Genomic DNA, 16,548 nt, shown 5'->3' with positions numbered 1-16,548 from the left:
CGATTAGAAATTGATGCCTTAAGTTCGGGCGTGATCAAACATTTCTTTTTTCAACTTCCCTGCATTTATGGACACCTCGAGGAATCCGCAGGCGATGATGTTCCATTCCGACAACTTCAGTCCTACTTCTTGATTGCGCATCTTTCGTTCCTGAAGTTTTCGTGACACGGATCTCGCCATGTTGCCAGACTTTTTGACGGAGTCAGTATCTTCAATACAAAACAGATACTGAAATCGTAGCCACATGGCTAGCAAGTACTGCAAAGCGGTGTGGGCTTGATGTGGTCCAGGACAATCAAGGGCTTGTGAAAAAGGCAGCAAAACCGTCGGGAGGTCGACTCAAAGGGAAAGCCAGAAAGGCTGCTAAAGCTCCACCCCAGCCCACCCCAGCCAATGAGAACAACAAAATTCCAAAGAAGCCAAAGTACACCATCACCGTCAAGCAATTCACGAGCTTTGCGGAACATATCGCCGGATACGACAAACCCCCTGTTGGGCCTGTGGAGGTTTCCCGAGGCTTCAGTCTTGCCCTCGACCGTGCCATTTCTGCACGCCGCGAATTCGCAAAGCATGGAACTGAGGAGGTGAACGAGGCTACCGAGGGCCATGGATTCTTCGTGGACGTCCTTGAGCGGGTCCGTGAAATCCTGCGCCCACTAATGCCCAAGAGGCAATCGGATACTCCAGGAGTCGAAAAAGATGAGAAGCCACTGTCCAATAGATTCGAGCATCTCGAATTGGAAGAACAACCGGAAGCCTCGCTCAATGCGCCTGATGCTCCTAAGCCAGCGGCACCAGAGAAATCTACAGGTCCTTCAGCTCCCGATGTCAAAGCGGAAGCCGACCTCGAAGCCAAGGTTGTTCTTGACTATCGTGAAAACATTTTCATGTTCCACCTCTTGATCCAGGATGCAAACGCCTTCATGGATGTTATCGAAAATACATGGAGGGGATACAAGATTGGCGTTGTGGAACTTTGTGCCGGCTGCTATGACTACCAACACCGCTATCGATCTGCTCCGGCGCATGGAAGAGGAAATGAAGCCTTCCCTCGATAAGGTTGGTGGTGTTGGAAAACTCCTTGAGGCGTATTACGCTTCCCGCTGTTTCCATCTTGGGGAACAATCCGACTACAAAGAAAGGCCCGGTGATGGCCTTAACTTCAAAGTTTACGGTCAGACGCAAGACCTTTTCATCACAGCCTGGCAGCTTCTACGAGCTTTCACGGCAATATGCACCCCACACTACGTTCCAGTTTATAAACCGGGCATTTGTGGAACCTATGACCCTAACAGCGACCGCGAATCGAAGCCAGCAAGGGAGAAGTTCGATGAAGATACGCAAATCTTAATGGAGGCATTTCCCGAATTTTACCTCCTCGGATTCCATGCTAGGGAGAACTTTGCCGAAGATGAGCTATCGCGTGGTCTCAAGGCGGCTTTCACTTCTAAAGAACATCCATTCTGGCTGGTGTTTGCCATGCAAATCTTCCTAACCATCCATCATGTCCTACGTGATGAGGTTTCTCGGGCATTCTTCGAGCTGCAGCGAAGCGCTCTGGCTATGAGCAATTCTATCAAGTCGATTTTTAAGATGCACGACAAGCTCCGCGTTGAAACCTGGCCTCCGAAAAATGATAAAATACTGCGAGAAATCCAAGCGGATATGGTTTATTGGTGCGCAACAGATCCATTGCAGGTCGAAAGGAGACGCCTAGGTCAACCTACTGGGGAAGAATTCCGTCTTTTCCAATGGCATCCTTTGTTCTGTGGCATGTTACTCTACAGCTTCAAAATGTTGTATCAAGAGGCAGGGATTGTTTTTGTCGGGGCCTGGGGTTCCGTGTTGTACTCGCTTCATTTGTACAACGCTCTACAACAGGAGAATCTGTTGGCAGCGCAATGGCTGATCTGGACATGTTGCAAGCGATACACCCAGAAAGCTGGGTCGGCGGGCCTCCACGAACCCCGGATGAGTACATCAAACGATTTTGCCTCACTATGGGATACTCCGCTGTCCAGCCCTCGAAGAACGGACCCAAAGGCCTGACAGAGCAGGGATCCGTTTCTCTCATGTTTAAGCAACGCTTTTGCTATGGCTCCAAACAGATCGACATGACACGGCAGATCTACAAACCATTGTGGACAAACCCCAGTGGGGAGCAGATACTGATGGGGACAGCACCTATGACATTATGAAAGACGTTACCCGGGCTCTTGTTAGGAGCCCCTCCCAAAAGAGTCAGGGCCATCAATCCCATGAATACATGTCCGCAGAGACATTGCTTCTCAAACTCCGGCTCGCCTTGCAATTCGAAGAGCCGGAAATTACATTCGACTATTTCCTAACCCACCGGACCTGTTGGCTGCTTCTGACTAATATCAAGAAGGCTTGTGCAGACCAGCTTCGTAAACTCTTCGGGACAGGTTGTATTGAGCACGAGAACCAATTGTCCTGGATGGTTGGGTATATTTTCTGTGCGGCAAGTGGTGTCGACCATGTAGCGAATCTGGCTCCCAAGAAGCTGTCTGGCCAGGTGACATCCAGGCTGATGGTCACCGCTGCTGCAGTTCTTGATTCCATGTTGACATCCGGAATGGGAGCTCTGACGTGTAGAAGTTTGCGTGAGTCCCATGGTATCCACATCAGCGATGACTCTGATTTGGAATGAAACGCGGAAACTGGGTGAGAGAGGGCTGAGTTGAGTCGCCCATACTACGATGGTGATGATGGGACAACTCAAACTAGCTGTGTTGATCAAGTTCGATAGTTCTTAGCAGTCGATGAGTATGATCCATGCATGTTTGAAGGAAAAGGCAATATCATAGTCCAACTATTTTACTATCAGTGAATTGAATACTCGTATTCCCAGAGCCTCTGTCTAGTGACCTGGCTTACAAGCCGCTCGAGTCTATATTCCAAATTCGACGTAAAATCATTATGAAGGTAGCGGGGGCAGCTCCTTTTCAAGAGCCGAGCCCTTGGAGGGTGGCACCACTGGGGATTTTGATGTGGGATATCCGTCCTTTGATACCTGAGACGGAAACGACTGGGAGGCATCAAGCTCATAAACTTTGGAGTCAACATCCCCAGAATCCAACTCGAAAATTTGATGACCAGGTCCCGCATCCAACTCGGCAAACTTTGAGGGCTCTTCGGCGCCTAGTTCAAATGGCTCCTTGTGCAGATCAGGTACTTGAGCAGGCAGCTCGGCAACCTCTTGATGATTATCGTCAGCAGGATAATCAGCTATAGAGGCCACTGGTGACACATCACCCTCATCCCCAAACTTAAACCTATCCGAATTCAGGAGTTGCATGAGAGGCTCTGCATCAGGCGGCGGGACAACCTTCCCACTAAGAAGCTCCTTGGCCGTCAACGTAACGCCATACATCTTCTTATTCATCTCGGGCCGTTCCCCGATCATCCCTCCCTCGAAGGACTTCCCGCCAAAGATGCCCCGTGACTTCGAGTACGCGAACATGCCCACCATTCCTTTCGAACAGATCGCACCACCCAGCTCCGCGCTTCGTCCATACGGACCCAATGCAACGGAAACATTCTTACCGAGTGTGACGGATCCTGATTGGGTGAATGTTTTGACAGCTTGCTCACTGTTCAACACGAAGACGAAATCCGTCATTTCAAAGCCTAGCTGCGTGCCGAGACCGATGCCGCCCATTGCCATGGCTGACGGGGCGGACCAGGTGCTGTCCGGAAGTCGCGCGACGATGAGGCCCGATCCGAAGCGCATTGAAGCTACAGCGCCTGCTTTCACGGCTGTGAAAATGACTAGGGCCTGTTGGATATGAAAATATTAGATATGGTTATGTTTTCATTCTTAAAGACCATTTGCAAACCTTTGCACCAGAGAGAATTGCGCGGGGGATGCCTAGCTCTGGCTCCTCTAACTTCGATTTCGATTTGCTCCATCTTTTGGGCTTTACGAATGAGCTTAGAATCTTCTCTGCTTTTTTGCACTCGTCTGAGCCAAATGGATTATTTATTAGTCTTAACCGGCAACCATATGAAGTGGGATACCTACTGCACAGCGAGGAAGACATTGGGTTATTAAACTGTTTCTGCATGGTCTATTTGCTCCCCACTATATTTGGAATCTTGGCGGGGAAGATTTAGACGTTTTTCACTGCGCGGCGATTGGCTGTTTCCCCTGACGGCGCTTGCTTAGGAAGCTTAACTGATTAACGACGATAATCTAGTGATGGCAGAAATTTGAGGTAATCATTTGCATCGAGAGAGCCGTGCGTGGGGAGAGGTTGAATCGGGCCAGTTTGAGGCCGTGGATGGATAGGGGATGATGGGGGCGGATTTTTATAGGCAAGGCTGCTGCCGATCTTGAGTTAGCGTAAGCGATGACTTCGTGGCGGTTTATCTAATACATAGATTATCGTGTTTATGGCCAAAATCACACAAGATTATTCCGTAGAGATCAGTATGAGTTTCGGCCGTTAAATTCTAGTTGATGGTTAAGCTTGCCACGCTACGTCTTATATCTAGAGTCGACTATAGCTTTCCTTGACGTTGATTATTCATCTAGGGCGTACTGTTCACAGCTACGTATACGTGAGATCCTCACAGTTCATAACTATATTTCTCTGGTATTCCTAGGATACTTCAATTCCCACGATCACGGTGTAAAAAGAGGGGTAGAGATTATAACTAGTGACTACCGTCATCCTCAACCCCACTAACAATCTCTCAATCTCTCAACTATCACTCCACTCAACAAAAAGGTGATACAAAACGTTCCAAAAGAATGGCTCTTTTCCCATTTTCCCACTTCTTTCTTGACAACAGCGGTCGATTGTCAGACAACAATCACTGGTTCAAAATGGTAACCCAGAAATAGAGGTACTTCAGCAGAAGGTAGGATTGTCTAGCTTCAGCTGCTCACCACTATAGGTGCAGTAGCCATCTTCACTAACAAGTCAAGTGATTGAAAGGATCCAGCAGTGGCGTTGGCTTATTGTTGCCATCAAGTAGATAAGAGTTGCACACATTGTTGTCTACATGGCTGGTGATCTGATTGCCAGTGTTCCAAAAGATTTTGTGAATCCATTCGGTTGACTGTCCCCAGGCGTAGATTTCTTGCATGAACTTGGTGGTTTTGTCCCAGGGCGGCGGATTCGGGCAAGTTGTCGTTCTATTTCCCGGTCCAATCTCGGTAATCCACAAAGGCTTATCGTTGAACTTGTTGTGGAAAGTGTTTATCTCGGCTTTGGCGTCCTCGACATTTCCTCGATAGATATGAACATTGTATGCAGCGAAGGAGTCTTTGCATTGGCATTCTTTGAAGAACTCATCAAGCCAGGAGCTCATTTGGGCGGCTGGCACCGGTGCGATAAATTTCGTGTGCTTTCCAGCTGACTTCAACAACGGTTTGATAAGAACAGAGGCGTTGTGGGGAGTCAAAACCACTTTCCCGGTGTGATAATCATGGTCGGGCTCGTTGAATGTGAGCAGGTAGTCTGGCGGGTTTGGGCCGTTGACCGCATCGATGGCCTTCTGGACGGACTCCTTGTTGTTTCCCAGCATTGGGATCTGCTTAGGCTCGGTTCCAAATTTGAACGTGAGCCAGTTGGAAGCGCCAGGCATCTTGGAGAACTTCTCAGGGAACTGGGCCGAGTTCTAGGGCCCGTTGAAGACAACGTTCACAAGTCCATTCGAGCAGGCTGCCGCTGCCCCTTCAATGGTTGACATGGCCTGTATCGCCATGGGCAGGACTAACGACATTCGCGAAGTGAAACGCATCTTGAATTTCTTTCGGCAATGGTATCTGATAGGCACTTTCGTATTGGATTTTAAAATTCGATGATTGATTCTTCTCGGTTTTGTACGATGGATAATGCAGACTTTATACTTGATTCAAGAGGTAACTTGGATAATTCAGGCCACCCTGGTGAATCATCCCCCTATACATCGATAGGTAATATTTGAGAATATCCTTTCTTCTTCCAGATCCCGCTTCATCTGAAATGCCCAGAGTCCCCTGTCACTCAGCCCATAGCTTGCTTGAGTCAGGACGCCTAGGGCCGTCTATTAGCAGGATGCCTAAGGCCCTCTATCACCCTTGCCACTGCAAGGTACCATTCTTTGTCCTCTAGACTGATAGATCATCGATGACTACTCGAGCTAGCCAATCATATTAGGTGCATCGCCGTCCCGCCTACTTATTTAAGAATGAACCGGGACGCCTAAGCAGCTAAGGTTACCTTAGACTCAATTTTATGCGCATTTCCTAATACCCAGGCAACCCCCAAGTCTGTCCCCGCACGTAGTTGTCCTGAAACGAGACAGAAAGGCGAGCACGTGAGGGGATAGGTACCAGACCAATGAGAAAGGCTTAGGGCGAAATTTGGCTATGTCTCTCGTAGCCTCAACTCAGCCTTTAAAGACTCATGCATATTCCCTGTTATGTCATATTCCCCAGGCCTAAGATCCAAGTGCCCTTCTTGCTTGTTGGCTTATATTAGCCACGGCGATACTTAAGGTGCTTATCACATGCACTTCACTGTCCCTGGCCGTGTGGTATGGATCCTTGCATCAGATTATGGGGCTGTCTTGGTGCTAGAATTGGCTCGTACTGTAGATAGTGTCGTACTAGAAATTGTGAGACCAAAATCAATATCTTGCTAAAAGAAAAGGGAAAAAGAACGGGCAGTTGACCGAATTTTCTATAGCAGATAAATATTCTATTGGCCTCCAAAATCCGAAAATTCCCTTTCATTATTTTAACACTGGAAAATTCAATAGTTAATCTCAACTGCTTAGAGAATTCTAGTCGTTCGGTTTTAACCAGAAGATAGGGCAGTGCTTGGCGTCGGCTTAACGCCTACAAGCTTCCTACGGCGTAATTTATACTTCTTACCTCTCACTGGCAATACTAACCTTCGACTAACTTCCTACTATGAACTACTAGAAGCAACTGGTGAATTACCAACTGACAATTTGACAATCTGACAACCTAATAATCTAACGACTACCGCGCCAAAAGTGGTCGTTTTCGGCGTCATTTTCACGGGTCCTCATATTCTAGTTGTAATGCAAACCAATCGAATCTAAAACTCCCTCGTAAACGCCTGCCAAACTTGATCCAAGCTATCTCTATTTAGATTTGTAATATTCCTGAGCTGATCCAGTCTTGCCATCTCCCTGTATTTCGTATGGGTGACTCTGATAGTATGGCGGAGGGTTCTCTGTAGTTCTTGTATAGCCCATCGACTGCTGCTGAATCGACCGGGGCTGTGCTTGTGGGGAAGGCTCGTACACGTCGCTGCGATGGTTTGAGCGAGGCCCATGTATAGGGTACGATGGTTGAAAATGAGGGTTGTTTATTTGGTTTCCATCCATATGGCCCATTTGCGGATTGTGATTAGGATAGGACTGTTGCTGGGAAGTATTTTGGTGGTTTTGCTTCTTGTCTTCGTGCTCAGCAGCAGCCCTAATGGAAGGATATGTGAGTATGAGAGCGGAAAGCATAGAATATTTGAAGAACGCACTTGGATGCAGCTTTAATGAGGCCATAGGCACCAGCCAAGGCAAAACCAGTCTTGATAAGACCCATGCTTTAAATGGAAGGAGGAAAGGGTTTCAGTAGAAGCTAGATGATTGAAAATGCGATGATTCGAAGACCAGGAAACCGAGCGGTATTTATTATTGTCACTAGAAGCTGTGTGGCTCATTCTAAAAATCAGAGTTGGCCCCCACACGCTACTTTGTAACTAACTTCCAATGACTCCGCCACGACATAAATATCTGTGATCTTCGCTTTTGTTGCCTAAAACTGTCGGGGGAAGTGATATGATCGCCAATCTCGCTGCCTTGGCACGCATACAACACCGGGGCCCAACCCTGGCGTACTCTGTGTAAGGCTGTGATATAGTAATTCTATGCTCAGCCCCAAGCATGCCTAACCCAAAACAGAAGGTTCTAAGGCTTAGCTATCACGTCGCCGTAAATATCTGCATAGGGGAAACTAGGAGTGAATCCTTCTAGTAAATCCTTCTAGTAAATCCTTCTGATAAATCCTTCTTGTATAGACTTGGGTTGGGCTTAAAAGGTTGGAAAGCACCCACCTCCCTCTCCTAATAACTCCAGAATTGCATTGGCTCTCACCTCAAGCAATCAACCTCCTACGGCACAAATTGCCGCGGAAACTACTATTCACATCATGACAAACTCAACCGAAGGCCTGGCGCTGGCCGAGATAATCTTTTATGCTATTGCAACTATTCCTGCCTTTTATTGCTTCGCTAAACACGGTAAACATGGATTACTCGGCTGGCTCTATGTGATTTTAATGTGCGCACTGCGCTTGGTCGGAAACAGCATGGCTTACCATGCCATGTCTACAACCGGACAGCCCAATGTGGCTGCCTCCATCATCAATGGAATCGGTCTCTCGCCGCTTTTGATGGCAAGCCTAGGCCTCCTTAGTGAATCGTATGTCCTGACTGCAGCACTGTTTTATGAAAAATGAAAATGAAAGCTGATTTGTTATAGGAACTATTCTATCCAGCGAACACTTCCCCCGTTCCTCGGGGGTTTCGGCCTCTTGATCCCTCATCTGGTTATTGGCGCTGGAATTGGACTTGCGGCTGCTAGCAGCAACCATTCAATCTTGCTTGAAGTCGGCCTGGTGATCTTTGCCATCGGGTGGCTCATCGTGGTAGCGTTTACCTTGATTTCTTGGAAAGTAAATTCCGCTTCTCTCCGATCTGGTGACGAGAAAAAGGTATGGCACTGATGGAAATAACCCCTTCCTATAAAAGTATTTTGGCTGATAATAATGATAAAAGATACTCCTTAGTGTCATAATTGCTATGCCTCTTATTGGTGTTCGAGTTATCTATGCCGTTGCCAGTGCGTTTGCCCATCACTCGGCCTCCGGAGGCAGCTTTCCAGTGCGCGTCATCCTCGGCACTCTGCCCGAGTTCCTGGTGATGGTCAACTATTTAACAGCCGGAGTGGTCACCCGGAACTTACCTCGCAACCGCGTGGAACAGAGACCTGAGCCGGCGTACGACGCGGCCTACACCTCTGTATGAGGCTTACTTGAACGCCTCTTCTTTTTTATGATGGCCGTCTTTAGCGTGATTGTTTTATAATATATGGTTTATAAGAAAAGTCTAGATCTTTATTCCCCTCATTTCTTTGAGAAACCCACAAAAAGGAAGTTGTGCCAAAATCTAGCTCGAGCACGGCAGCTTTATTGTGTCCAGGATTTGGCTAGATATCAAGAATATAAATAACACACTAAATATTCAATCCCATTAAATCATTCAATATATTTCCTTGAGACAAGAGTATCAAATGGTGAAGCTGGTTTTGCCCTTTCCCATGTAACTATAGCTTGGCTCAGGGGCGTGCTCAGTTGTACTGAGCCAAAAGCGGCAAGGTCTGAGCACTAAAACGGAAATCCATAGGGGCCTAGGAGCCTTGGAACATTCTAATAATGTTACTAACTAGTTAGTTACTACCTTTCATAAACTTCTGTAGAGAAGCTGTTAGTTTATCAGCACTATAGTATACAGCGTCCTACTTTCATCCTAATTATTTCCCTTGGATTATATCCGGTCTTACAACTAGCTTATCTACGGGTTTCTTACCCTAGATCCCGATGGAGAAAATCACAGCTCTCTAGCCCAAGGTTGTCCAGCATACTTTTTTAAGGAAACTAGACCCGGTGTACCTGAACGGGTACCTGCACAATATTGTGTAACTTTTGAGATAATAGTAGTAGTACTCACCCGGTGAGAAAATACGATAAACGGGAAAGTGTCCTCCGAGTATATATGTAACCTAGATATATATTGCTTCCGAGTTCAAAATTTGCAACGTCATGAACCTTGTAGCACAAAATCCTCCGAAACACCTATTTAAAAGATTTGAAGATGTCCGAATCAATTCTCTAATATGTTAAAAATGAGAAATACAATCTGTTATAGTCTATCATAGAGATAGACGTAGTCTGTTATAGTCTGAAAACAGCTGTACCTGCGGATCCGTTCCCGTCTCCACATCCCCACTGCAGCTTGAAGTCCAAAGGCCAATGCTACAATGTAGTCTATGCATTTATTAAGACTGAAATACCAAAAGAATCAAAGCGTAAAACCCACTTTTAAAAAAACAGGTCAAAAAACCCGAAGGACAAAGCGTTGAGGGGTTGATGTCACATGTTGAGAGGTCCCCGCGCTGGATTTCCTTGATCTGGACCATCTTCTCTCCACTCCCCAGCTCTCCCCCAGCTCTCCCCACCAGATATGTCTTCTACCATTGACAGCTCCAACATTCCCACAGATGGCACAGGTAAGCTTGAAATTACTCACATTGTCAAATATAATTCCAATTCTAACCAAAAAAAAAAATTAGGTGTTATCCAGCTGGATCCTTGGCTGGAACCCCATCGCGATGTCTTGAAGCACAGATACCAGGTAGTCGAGGAATGGGCCAAGGCCATCAATGAAACAGAGGGTGGCTTGGACAAGTTCAGCAAGGTGAATGACATCCCCATTGATTGCTATCCTCTAAACTAATGCACTTATCAGGGCTACGAAACCTTCGGATTACATGCACAACCCAACGGGGAAATCAAATACCAAGAATGGGCACCAAACGCAACGGAGGCTTCTTTGGTCGGCGAATTCAGTACGTTGTGTACGAGCTATATTTAAGGAGCTTGACTGAGACTCGCAGACAACTGGGACGCCAATGCCAACCCCATGACGAAGAACAGCTTCGGCATCTGGAATGTAACGGTACCAGCGAAGGACGGCGCAGCCGCTATTCCCCACGACAGCAAGATCAAGGTAAGCATATCACCCCTACACATCAATAGAGCATCCCGCTAATACTCCCACAGATCACAATGGTTCTCCCCAGCGGCGAGCGCATCTACAGAATCCCCGCTTGGATCAAGCGCGTAGTCCAAGACCTGACCGTGTCGCCTGCATACGATGCCGTTTTCTGGAACCCGCCCGCGGAAGAGGTATACAAGTTCCAGCACCCGCGGCCCAAGAAGCCTGAGAGTCTGCGCATCTACGAGGCCCATGTCGGCATCTCGTCGCCGGAGACTAGGGTCGCTACATACAAGGAGTTCACGAAGAACATGCTCCCCCGCATTAAGTATCTGGGATACAATGCAATCCAGCTAATGGCCATCATGGAGCATGCGTACTATGCTAGCTTCGGGTACCAGGTAAACAACTTCTTCGCGGCGAGCAGTCGCTACGGATCCCCAGAGGACCTAAAGGAGCTTGTTGATACAGCCCACAGCTTGGGGTTGGTTGTGCTGCTTGATGTGGTTCACAGTCATGCCTCTAAGAACGTCATTGATGGAATCAATGAGTTCGATGGAACGGATCACCTCTACTTCCATGCCGGCGCCAAGGGCCGTCATGAGCTGTGGGATAGTCGTCTGTTCAACTATGGAAGCCATGAGGTTCTGCGTTTCCTTTTGAGTAACCTACGCTTCTGGATGGAAGAGTATGGATTCGATGGATACCGCTTCGATGGTGTGACCAGCATGCTCTATTCGCACCACGGTATCGGAACGTACGTGCATCCTCCTACTATATTTTAGAAGAACCTGCTAACTAAAAGAAACAGTGGTTTCTCCGGTGGGTACCACGAGTACTTCGGACCATCCGTCGACGAGGAGGGCGTAACATACCTCACCCTCGCAAACGAGATGTTGCACGAACTCTACCCAGACTGCATCACAGTCGCAGAAGACGTTTCCGGCATGCCTGCACTGTGTCTACCCCACAAACTAGGCGGTACGGGCTTCGACTACCGTCTCGCAATGGCCATCCCAGACATGTGGATCAAGCTCATAAAGGAAAGCACAGACGATGAGTGGGACATTTCCAACATCTCCTTCACGCTCACCAACCGACGCCACGGCGAGAAGACCATTGCCTACGCCGAGAGCCACGACCAAGCGTAAGTCCAAACCCCGAGCACCTCCAACCCCCCATCCATCCAACCAACCAACTAACATAAACCCCCACAGCCTCGTCGGCGACAAGACCCTAATGATGTGGCTCTGCGACAAAGAGATGTACACGCACATGTCGACTCTAACCGAATTCACCCCAGTAATCGAGCGCGGCATGGCCTTACACAAAATGATCCGCCTCGTAACCCACGCCCTGGGCGGCGAGGGCTATCTAAACTTCGAAGGCAACGAATTCGGACACCCCGAATGGCTGGACTTCCCACGCGCCGGAAACGACAATTCCTTCTGGTACGCTCGCCGCCAACTAAACCTAACCGAAGACCCTCTTCTACGGTACAAGTTCCTGAACGAGTTCGATCGCGGGATGCAGCTGGCCGAGCAGAAGTACGGATGGCTTTCTGCGGCGCAGGCGTATATCAGTTTGAAGAATGAGAGTGACAAGGTCCTTGTCTTTGAAAGGGCTGGGTTGCTTTGGATCTTCAATTTCAATGCTAAGAAGAGCTTTACGGATTATCGTGTTGGGGTTGATGTCCCTGGTACGTATCGCATTGTGCTTGATACTGATGAGAAGGATTTCGGTGGGCTTGGGAGGAATGTTAAGGAGACGAGGTTCTTTACTACTGATATGAGTTGGAATGGGAGGGGGAATTTTGTGCAGGTTTATATTCCTACTCGGACTGCTTTGGTATGTTGTCTTCTCCTTTTTTTTTTTTTCGTCTGTCTTTCTGTGTTTGGTTTGCTGACTTTATGTGTTTACAGGTCCTGGCTCTGGAAGATACTCTGTAATGTGAACGTGAACGCCAGTCCATGTCTGTGTCTTGCACGCGGCCGACTCGGAGAGTCAATATCTTGGGCTGGCTGATGCTGGTTCTGGGTGTTGTTCTTTGATAGTGTGCTTGACACGATTTTTTCGTTGTGTAATGTCCTGCATTTTGTTTCTAATCACAGCTATCTATGTCTAGCAGTCTCATATCATATACACTGTTTTGTTTAACGCATTTGCCATTGTAGACTAGACAGAGAGAGCTTTGAGGAAGATACTGTATTGCACGCTTCTCTATAGGTAGGATAGAAAGATCATCTCAATGTTTCATTTGAAATAGACCAGATCATATAACCTGGACAAGTAGACTGATGAGAACAAACTACGACCGAGCTAATACAGACAAGCCAGCTAGCTGGATAGGGAAATGCACGTCCATACATATATCGCAAACCACCCTTAAAACTACACCTACACCTAAAACTGCTACATCTACATCTACATCTACACAGTCTACAAAAACCCAGGGCACAATCACAAAGGAAATGTCGAGAATCAGGTTTTGAACTCTAAATACACAAAATAATGAAACACGCCGGTCGAGGGGGGGGGTTTGTGTAAGGTATCTCCAATCCGGGACCGGCTTCAAAATCCCATCAACTCGCTAAGATAGACGAACGCATATCAACCTCCCCCAAAACCATCAACAAGTAATCCCCACAACTCCTCATCCCCAAATCCCCAACACCACGATTCAGCCTTCAGTCCATCACCAGCCATTTCATATTCCCTTGCTCGGGTTCCTTTCGGATCGAGTCTAGAAAGAACGAAACAAGGGGATTCCAACGTTGAGCGACGACGATGCAGGGCAAAATGGAAGTGAAATCAAATCCCTTTCTTCGTTGCATTTTGTTTTTCTCTTAGATCGGGTAATGTACATTGTAATATACACGCCTCGAAAAAGGGAAAATGATGTTGTCGCGTACAACGTTGGAACATTTTGAGTGTTCTGACAAAGGGAATTAAAATGAAAACTGGGAGAACCAATAGAGAATAGGTGAGGGATAAGAGGAAAAAGAAAAGAGAGAGAAGGACCTTGAAAATGGAAGGGGGAAGTTAAGACCGCGCTAGCTAGCAAATGACAAAATTACATTTAGGCCTTGTTCTCAAGCTCAGCGAGAATCTTCTCACCCTTGGCGCGAGCGGCGTTGATGTCACCAACCATGTAGAAGGCGGCCTCGGGGAGGTCGTCACCCTCACCAGCAATGATGGCCTTGAAGGAGGAGATGGTGTCCTTCAAGTCAACAAGGGTACCCTCGATACCAGTGAAAACCTGGGCGACGGCGAAGGGCTGGGACAGGAAACGCTGGAGCTTACGGGCACGCTCGACGGTGAGCTTATCAGCCTCAGACAACTCATCCATACCGAGAATGGCAATGATATCCTGGAGGGACTTGTACTCCTGGAGCATCTGCTGGACACGGGTGGCGGTGTTGTAGTGCTCGTCACCGATGATACGGGGGTCGAGCATACGGGACTTGGAGTCGAGAGGGTCGACAGCGGGGTAGATACCCAACTCGGAGATACCACGGGACAACACAGTGGTGGCGTCCAAGTGAGCGAAGGTGGTGGCGGGGGCAGGATCAGTCAGATCGTCAGCGGGCACGTAAACGGCCTGGACGGAGGTGATAGAACCCTTCTGGGTGGTGGTGATACGCTCCTGCATGACACCCATGTCAACAGCCAGGGTAGGCTGGTAACCGACGGCAGAGGGGATACGACCCAGAAGGGCAGACACCTCGGAACCGGCCTGGGTGAAACGGAAAATGTTGTCAATGAAGAGCAGCACGTCCTGACCCTCCTCGTCACGGAAGTACTCGGCAATGGTCAGACCGGTCAGGGCAACACGGGCACGGGCACCGGGGGGCTCGTTCATCTGACCGAACACAAGGGCGACCTTGGAGTCACCATCAAGCTGGATGACACCGGTCTCCTGCATCTCGTGGTACAGATCGTTACCCTCACGGGTACGCTCACCGACACCACAGAACACGGAGTAACCACCGTGGGCCTTGGCGATGTTGTTCTAAAAAAGGGCAAAGTATAAGCCATTTTATCCAAGTTTTCAACGCAAGAAAGAGAAGAGGGAAATTCTTACAATCAGCTCCTGAATGAACACGGTCTTACCGACACCGGCACCACCGAAGAGACCAATCTTACCACCACGGGCGTAAGGGGCGAGCAAGTCGACAACCTTGATACCGGTGACAAGAATCTCGGCAGAGGTGGACTGGTCGACGAACGAAGGGGGATCGGCGTGAATGGGAGCGAACTTGGTGGCCTTGACGGGACCACGCTCGTCAATGGGGTCACCAGTGACGTTGATGATACGGCCGAGAGTGGCGGGACCGACGGGGATGGTGATGGGGGCACCAGTGTCCTCGGCGAGGACACCACGGGAGAGACCCTCAGTACCTTTAGATGACGTTAGTTGAAGCTCTCATATAACAGTAGGGCCACCACTCAGTGGGTCCCCCGATTGGGTAGGGAACGACACGGTGGCCCGAGAAAGGGGTGAGGAAGGGGGTGTGAAGCTTACCGTCCATGGCAATAGTACGGACGACATTCTCACCCAAGTGTTGCTAGAAGGTGATTGTTAGCTTGTGTTGCAGAGTTGAAATCAAGGTTCAGCCAATCAGATCACGTACAGCAACCTCCAGAACGAGCTTCTGGCCGTTGTTGGTGGTGGTAATGGCGTTGTAAATGGCAGGGAGCTTCTCTCCGCTGAACTTCACTGTAATATGGCGAAGAGAAAGTCAGATACGGTTTTGTTGATGATTTTGGGGTTGATTGCGATGGTTTCGGTGATGGATTGGGTCCAGGGAAAAGATTTTCGCGTGGTCCCCATTTCCGTCAGGAGTCGACAACACGTACCGTCAACGACGGCACCAATGACCTGGTGAACCTTTCCAGTCAAAGAAGCATCGGAGCTAGCGAAACGGGCAGTGAGAGCCGGGAGAGCATTGGAGCGGATAGGCTGGAAAGCGCGGGCGACGGGGGTCGTCCGGGCAAAAGCAGCCCTCCCAAAGGACCGGGCGAGACCGCTAGAGAGAATAAAAAAAATTAGTTTCGAAATGAAAAGGAGAAGAGGATTGAATTGATGATCAAATCATACCTCTTGAACATAATGACGGTGTTGAAGAGCGAGATGTGATGAAAGGAAGAGGTGAGGTTGGAACGGGAAAAGAGGGAAGAAGAGGAAGGGAAGAGGTTGGTGGATGGGGACTGGTCGCCCTTAGCCTTTCCGGGGCGGTTTTGCCGACGATCCCGTGATGAACCGAGCACCAACTTGAGCTTTCTACAGGTAAAAGAGCTTAATTTTCTAATTTAGAATGGTTTTTTAGATACGAATCTTCCTCTCTATGAATTTTAAATATCCATTGAGATTAATCTTGTATGGTGAGGTGGTGACCGAGGAAGAGCTCAGCCCGTTGCCCTGGAATTCGCGCACACACACCGGGGCTTGGCGGCCGGGTGCAGGGGGAGCCACAGCGTATTATATTTCTTTTTGCTAAATGACATCGGTTCCCCGGGAGAAACCTTGGAAATATTCATGATATGGAAGGGAAGTAAGCTAATAATTAAGGTGTTTCAAAAGGTATACAACATTAAGTATATCATGAAAGTCAATGGCCCTTTGGTCCGAATATCGGAAAAACTCTGACGTGTTGGGGGGTCAACCAGTTCCGAGTCGAAAATATAGAACTGGCCTACCTACTTGGTAGTTAGTAGTTAACTAGTACTA

At 48.3% G+C, this 16,548-nt stretch overlaps 9 protein-coding genes across 9 annotated transcripts; 5 read left to right on the top strand and 4 right to left on the bottom strand.

Moving 5' to 3' along the window:
* Window positions 1-178: 178 nt before the first annotated feature.
* N7455_004432 (uncharacterized protein) lies at window positions 179-2,049 on the top strand (the record flags this gene model as incomplete). Its single annotated transcript, XM_065604798.1, has 3 exons — window positions 179-201; window positions 257-889; window positions 960-2,049. 3 exons carry the CDS (start codon window positions 179-181, stop codon window positions 2,047-2,049), a joined length of 1,746 nt encoding a protein of 581 aa, XP_065461698.1.
* Window positions 2,050-2,194: 145 nt separating this feature from the next.
* On the top strand, window positions 2,195-2,671 carry N7455_004431 (uncharacterized protein; the record flags this gene model as incomplete). Its single annotated transcript, XM_040958247.2, has 1 exon — window positions 2,195-2,671. The coding sequence occupies one exon, from the start codon at window positions 2,195-2,197 to the stop codon at window positions 2,669-2,671; it is 477 nt and encodes a 158-aa protein (XP_040811314.2).
* Window positions 2,672-2,938: 267 nt separating this feature from the next.
* N7455_004430 (lipid-binding SYLF domain-containing protein) lies at window positions 2,939-4,064 on the bottom strand (the record flags this gene model as incomplete). The annotated part of the gene is made up of 3 exons (XM_040958193.2): window positions 2,939-3,799; window positions 3,861-3,985; window positions 4,046-4,064. The coding sequence occupies 3 exons, from the start codon at window positions 4,062-4,064 to the stop codon at window positions 2,939-2,941; spliced, it is 1,005 nt and encodes a 334-aa protein (XP_040811336.2).
* Window positions 4,065-4,941: 877 nt separating this feature from the next.
* On the bottom strand, window positions 4,942-5,616 carry N7455_004429 (uncharacterized protein; the record flags this gene model as incomplete). The annotated part of the gene is made up of 1 exon (XM_040958156.2): window positions 4,942-5,616. One exon carries the CDS (start codon window positions 5,614-5,616, stop codon window positions 4,942-4,944), a length of 675 nt encoding a protein of 224 aa, XP_040811389.2.
* Window positions 5,617-6,828: 1,212 nt separating this feature from the next.
* Window positions 6,829-7,083, top strand: N7455_004428 (uncharacterized protein; the record flags this gene model as incomplete). Its single annotated transcript, XM_065604797.1, has 2 exons — window positions 6,829-6,949; window positions 7,016-7,083. Coding segments are annotated over 2 exons (189 nt in total), but the record flags the coding sequence as incomplete, so codon positions are not given.
* A 42-nt stretch (window positions 7,084-7,125) lies between these two features.
* On the bottom strand, window positions 7,126-7,585 carry N7455_004427 (uncharacterized protein; the record flags this gene model as incomplete). The annotated part of the gene is made up of 2 exons (XM_040958261.2): window positions 7,126-7,462; window positions 7,521-7,585. 2 exons carry the CDS (start codon window positions 7,583-7,585, stop codon window positions 7,126-7,128), a joined length of 402 nt encoding a protein of 133 aa, XP_040811418.2.
* Window positions 7,586-8,191: 606 nt separating this feature from the next.
* On the top strand, window positions 8,192-9,068 carry N7455_004426 (uncharacterized protein; the record flags this gene model as incomplete). The annotated part of the gene is made up of 3 exons (XM_040958159.2): window positions 8,192-8,463; window positions 8,524-8,755; window positions 8,820-9,068. 3 exons carry the CDS (start codon window positions 8,192-8,194, stop codon window positions 9,066-9,068), a joined length of 753 nt encoding a protein of 250 aa, XP_040811366.2.
* A 1,215-nt stretch (window positions 9,069-10,283) lies between these two features.
* Window positions 10,284-12,766, top strand: N7455_004425 (1,4-alpha-glucan branching enzyme GLC3; the record flags this gene model as incomplete). The annotated part of the gene is made up of 8 exons (XM_040958263.2): window positions 10,284-10,329; window positions 10,393-10,517; window positions 10,569-10,668; window positions 10,717-10,829; window positions 10,883-11,574; window positions 11,629-11,964; window positions 12,035-12,665; window positions 12,740-12,766. 8 exons carry the CDS (start codon window positions 10,284-10,286, stop codon window positions 12,764-12,766), a joined length of 2,070 nt encoding a protein of 689 aa, XP_040811392.1.
* Window positions 12,767-13,896: 1,130 nt separating this feature from the next.
* On the bottom strand, window positions 13,897-16,325 carry N7455_004424 (F1F0 ATP synthase subunit beta; the record flags this gene model as incomplete). Its single annotated transcript, XM_040958180.2, has 7 exons — window positions 13,897-14,829; window positions 14,902-15,218; window positions 15,343-15,385; window positions 15,452-15,537; window positions 15,678-15,847; window positions 15,919-16,101; window positions 16,261-16,325. 7 exons carry the CDS (start codon window positions 16,323-16,325, stop codon window positions 13,897-13,899), a joined length of 1,797 nt encoding a protein of 598 aa, XP_040811409.2.
* Between the last annotated feature and the right edge of the window lie 223 nt (window positions 16,326-16,548).

Source organism: Penicillium solitum, assembly GCF_028829755.1.
Source record: "Penicillium solitum strain IBT 25940 chromosome Unknown utg000003l_segment0_segment0, whole genome shotgun sequence".
NCBI lineage: Eukaryota > Fungi > Ascomycota > Eurotiomycetes > Eurotiales > Aspergillaceae > Penicillium > Penicillium solitum.
This window is presented reverse-complemented; position numbering and strand designations above follow the sequence as displayed.